Here is a 5,587-nt window from a genome sequence, read left to right as displayed (position 1 = left end):
TGCACACATTAGACTAAACAAAAGTGTAAAAGTGCATGACACTCCAAAATGAAGTTCAAAGGTAATCTGTTAATCTTGTCTTTCGTCTCTTGCAAGTAACTTTATCTGTGCTTTATGCAATGTAAGTAAACCACGTATAGCACTGTCTGATTTATAATTAATAATGTCATGTGACTCAACCATTTCCCCCACCCCCAAATACTAACTTTTCAGTCTTGTGAATTTGGAAGCAAGTTAAAAAGAAAACATTGGACATATGAAGTTCAAAAGTGCAAATGTTAGTCAGTATTTGAATGGGGCAGTTAGTGCATTGGACTGACTCAATGCACATTCTGCTGTGATTCAAGTGCATCAGCTGTTTTTTTTGCTATTAACCATCATCTATTACCTTCCAAGCTAACAAGCTATTATGCTACATTTTGGAAGAACTTGAAATTGAGGCCTTCTGTCTGTAAACATTCACAGAAACACTCCAACGTGCTGAATTTCTCCGGGGAAGTTTGCATAACAAAAAAAAATGTTCATTTTATTATAGGTCTGGTGCCCCATAGAATATATCATTCAACTAATTCTGAATTTTAGTTTTGAGTCAGGACAATAGAATATTAGACCAGGACAATGGCAGGATAAATCAGGGAACCACAGGGACTAGGATTTGGAGTTAAGAGACCAGCAGGAATCATGGTCTTGGGGGAAATGGAGGCATCTGTGGAAAGAAAGCAGTTAACATTTCGGGTCCGGTTATCCTTCTTCAAAATGGTTCAAGAGAAAAATTAATACTCATTTCCTTCCACAGCTACTGCCAGACCTGCTGAGTTTATCCAGCAATTTCTTGGTTTTGTTTCAGATCTCCAGCATCTGCAGCTCTTTGTTTCATTCAATTAACAGTGGTTAGGAGGCACTGTATCTGAAAATCAATGGATTTGAGTCCCATCGACAAACTGACTGATGACTTACATTGGGAATAAAACCAGCAGTGAGCTTCTTCTCCAAAACGGCATCCCAGTTGATATCGGTGAGGTAAGGAAAGGATTGCATGTCTGCCAGGCTGGAGAGGCGTTGAGCTGAACTAATTGTAAGCAGCTGAAAAGCATGAATAAAAATTACTAATGTAAGGGGAATAAACTAACAACACAGATTGGGGCAATGCTAGATACTTCATGTCTAATTCACATACAGATCTGTACAATGTAAACGGCTTCACGTCAAATTTCCACAATCTATAGGACTGGTATTTCTTTTAACTAACCTGTTCAGGTATTATGATACACCTCTGTGGCAGGTGTGACATGGGCCAGAATCTTCTGGCCCAGAGGTAGGTACACTATCCCTGCATGACAAAAGCTAATGGAATGATGCTGGTATATGTTAACTATTCATACACCCAATAAACTAAATTGTCTAATCTTTCAAACTCAAAGTGCCACTTAGAGTCATAGAGTCATAATGCTGTATAGCATGGAAACAGACCCTCAGTCCAACTTGTCCACGCCAACCAGATATCCTAAATTAATCTAGTCTCATTTGCCAGCATTTGGCCCATATCCTTGTAAATGCTTCCTAGTCACATACCCATCCAGATGCCTTTTAAATGTTGTAATTGTACCAGCCTCCATCATTTCTTCTGGCAGCTTATTCCACACACACACCACCCTCTGCATGAAAATGTTGCTCCACGGCTCCCTTTTAAATCTTATCCCTCTCACCATAAAACTATGCCCTCTAGTTTTGGACTTCATGAACCTGGGGAAGAGACCTTGGCTATTCATCCTACTTATGCCCCTCACAATTTTGTAAACTTCTACAAGATCACCCCTCAGCCTCCGATGCTCCAAGGAAAATAGCCCCAGCCTACTCAGCCTCTCCCTATAGCTCAAACCCTCCAACTGTGGCAACATCCTTGTAAATCTTTTCTGAATCCTTTCAAGTTTCACAACATCCTTCCTCTCACAGGGAGACCAGAATTGAACGCAGTATTCCAAAAGTGGCCTGACCAATGTCTTTCCCAAGTGCAACATGACCTCCCAACTCCTCTACTCAATAACTGACCAATAAAGGCATGCATACCAAATGCCTTCCTCACTATCCTATTTCCCTCCGACTCCACTTTCAAGGAACTGTGAACCTGCACTCCAAGGTCTCTTTTGTTCAGCAACACTCCCCAGGACCTTTCCATTAAGTGTGTAAATCCTGCCCTGATATATCTTTCCAAAATGCAGCACCTCATTTATTTAAATTAAAAACCACCTGCCACTCCTCAATCCATTGGCCCATCTGATCAATGTCCTTGAGGTATTCTGAGGCAACCTTCTTCGCTGTCCACTATATCACCAATTTTGGTGTTTACTGCAAACTTACTAACCATATCTCCAATGTTCACATCCAAATAATTTATATAAAATGATGAAAAAGCAGTAGACCCAGCACCAATCCTTGTGGCACACTACTGGTCACAGGCCTCCAGTCTGAAAGGCAACCTTCCGTCACCACCCTCTGTTTATCTTCGAGCCAGTTCTGTATCCAAATGGCTAGTTCTCCCTGTATTCCATGTGATCTAACCTTACTAACCAGTCTACCATGTGGAACCTTGTTGAACGCCTTATTGAAGTCCATATAGATCATGTCCACTGCTCTGCCCTCATCAATTCTCTATGTTGCTTCTTCAAAAAACTCAATCAAGTTACTGTTGAAGGCTTTCTTTTCAGATCACTCTGCACTAAAGCCATTGTCTATTTGAAAGGGGCATAGTTGTCATGAAAACATCTAGAAGGACATGTGGAACATGGGAGTGACTGCACTTTCAGGATCCACGCCCATACGTTCTAACTACATCACCATCCTTTCACAACTGATGGGCTAAATTAGTGGGACTCCCTCCTCAACAGTGTTTAAACAGTACCTTCACCTCACAGATGGTAACAGTTCAAAAAGAAGGCTCACTACCATCTTCTGTAGAAAAACCAGGGATAAGCAATAAATGTCACTCTTGCTAGCAATAATCATATGCAAGAAATGATTACAAACAGAATGACACATTAGTACTTCCGACAACTGAAACAGTGTTATATTGCTTCAACACATGCACAAGTTGGATGTTATCATAGCAGTTCAGGGGTTTAACTGGATAGTTAGACTAAGAGGTGTCAAATGGTTTCCTCATCTCCATTCATCTTTTGAAATGAATAAAACAATGGTATGGATTCTGCAATAAAAATAACTGAGACTCAAAGGGCTCAATATTATTATCCAATAAGCTGGCAAGAACTTTCAGCAACCCCACATGACAGTTAAACTGTAAATCAGGCAGCTGCTGTCTGAATCTGGCTGCCTCCGGCATTATACAGTAATGGTACATAGCTGAGAGACCGTAAGATATAGAAGCAGAATTAGGTTTTTCATCCCATCAAGTCTGCTTCACCATTTGATCATGGCTGATATGTTTCTCAACCCCATCCTATCTTCTCCCATAACCCTTGATCCCTTACCAATCAAGGACCTATCACGGTTTTAAATACACTCAATGACCTGGCCTTCGCAGCCCTCTGTGGCAATGAGTTCTACAGATTAAATCAGCCCTAGCTGAAGAAATTCCTCCTCATCTCAGTTCGAAAGGACATCCCTTCAGTCTGAGGCTGTGCCCTCGTGTCCGCGTCTCTCCTACTAGAGAATCATAAAAGTACATTGCAAATGAATTTGCTATTGCAAACTTTCATATGCCCACTCATCAGACAAAGACAAAGCTCCATTAAAAGATTCCATTAAAAGTACCACTTTTGTAATATCAGCTGACAAACAACTTCTCAGGTACTGAGAGTTCACCTTAATAAATATGAAATTTAAAACAAATTTAAAAATTAAAATGCTGAAAAGATTTTAGACACTGTTTCAGTTTCTCTTATCTCTAAAATGTTTTTTGAGATTTTTCTTTATTATTCTTTTTGAGTCTCATTTGATTTTGAATATTCTCGCTGACACTGGCTGGCTTGGACTGCACTATTCTTTAATGTTTCTCAAATTTTATTGGTTATAGAAAGAGGCAGTTGTTTGCTCTGTCCTCACAGACCCCAGATGCACTAGAGGACAGTGCATGTCTCAAGTATTTGGCAGACGACACTCAGCGCAAAGAAGTCATTAATATATCCATGGGCAGGTGCAAATCGAACATGTTTATTCAACATAGAAATCTGTCCACTATTTTTCTGTGCATTCAGAATCACCAAGAAACCAAAGGTATAACTTGCTTATTCCATATCTTCAGTTGGTTATTAAGCACCAGAGGGCACAAACTGAAGTGCATAGGGAAAGAAGTGATATATACATTGCCAAGAAAAATAATAACTTTCGTTGCACTTAGCCTTCACATTAGCTCCCTGAATGCACAGCATTCTTATGGGGAGGTTTGCTGGTGCTGTGTGAATGGGATTAAACCAACTTGCTGGGGGGTGGGATCTAGAATGAGCACTCAGTTGGGGGAAGGTGAATGGCCAAAATAAGAATTGACAGCGAGTGAGTCAGGAAGGCACAGACATTATAGGCCAGTTAAGGCACAAGGAAGTTTAACAAGGTTAGATAAAATTTATTTTACTGTTAGGAGTCTGATGAACAAGGCAGATAAGTTGAGGGCACAAACTGGAATACAAAGACATTCTGTCACTGAGACACGGTTGAGGGGAACAGGACTGGCAGCTCAATTTTCCAGGCAAGACAGGGAAGGAAGTAACAGAGGAGGAGGTGTTGTAATATCGATTAGGGAATCTATTACAGCAGTAAGGAGGGATGACATCTAAGAAGTCTCCTCAAATGAAACCAAATGGTTAGAACCTAAAACCCAAAAAGTAGTAATCACATTCTGGATGTGTGCTCTAGGTCCCCTAACATCTGAGAGAAATAGAAAAGTAGATATGTAGACAAATTTCAGGGAAGTGTAAAAGTGATAGGGTAGTCATAGGAGGGGATTTCGACTTCCCCAACATTAATTGGCATAGTCATCATGTGAAAGGTTTAGAGGAAGCAGAATTCTTAAGATGCATCTAGGACAGCTTTTCAGAACAGTACACAGAAGGCACTACACAAGATAGGGGCTAGTTCTGGACTTAATTTTAGGTAACAAGCTGGGCAAGTTGTTGAATTATCAATGGGGGAGCATTTAGCAGAGTTATGATCGTTGTCTGCCAAACTCAAGATTGTTATAGAAAAGGACAAAGATGGGCCTGAAATCAAAGTTCTCAACTGTGGGAAGGCTGATTTTCATAAGATTATATATGATTTGGTCAAAGTGGACTGGGAGCAGATACTTTCAAGTAAATCACCCATAACAATAGGATGCATTCAAGTAGGATATGAAGAGTTTAGGGCAAATTTGTTCCAAAAAAAAAAAAGGAAAAAAGGCCATCAAATCCTATAAACCCTGGATAGCAAACAATGAGGTTGTTGAATCAGAGATAGTAGGAACTGCAGATGCTGGAGAATCCGAGACAACAAGGTGCAGGGCTGGATGAACACAGCAGGCCAAGCAGCATCATAGGAGCAGAGAGGCTGACGTTTCGGGCCTAGACCCTTCATCAGAAAAGGGGGAGGGGAAGGGGGT

The 5,587-nt window shown here is 40.6% G+C and overlaps 1 protein-coding gene across 1 annotated transcript in view; it reads right to left on the bottom strand.

Annotated features, from left to right (window-relative positions):
• Nucleotides 1–5,587, bottom strand: part of LOC109912174 (serine/threonine-protein kinase 32B-like) — an 860,354-nt gene that overhangs the window by 3,122 nt on the left and 851,645 nt on the right. The window contains exon 9 of the mRNA XM_048603938.1: nucleotides 958–1,083. Within this exon, the coding sequence (XP_048459895.1) occupies nucleotides 958–1,083 (126 nt within the window). The remainder of the gene's footprint in view (nucleotides 1–957; nucleotides 1,084–5,587) is intronic.

Source organism: Rhincodon typus, chromosome 12, assembly GCF_021869965.1.
Source record: "Rhincodon typus isolate 14 chromosome 12, sRhiTyp1.1, whole genome shotgun sequence".
Taxonomy (NCBI): Eukaryota; Metazoa; Chordata; class Chondrichthyes; order Orectolobiformes; family Rhincodontidae; genus Rhincodon; species Rhincodon typus.
The sequence above is the reverse complement of the archived record's forward strand: the minus strand, read 5'-3'. Positions and strand labels throughout refer to the sequence as shown.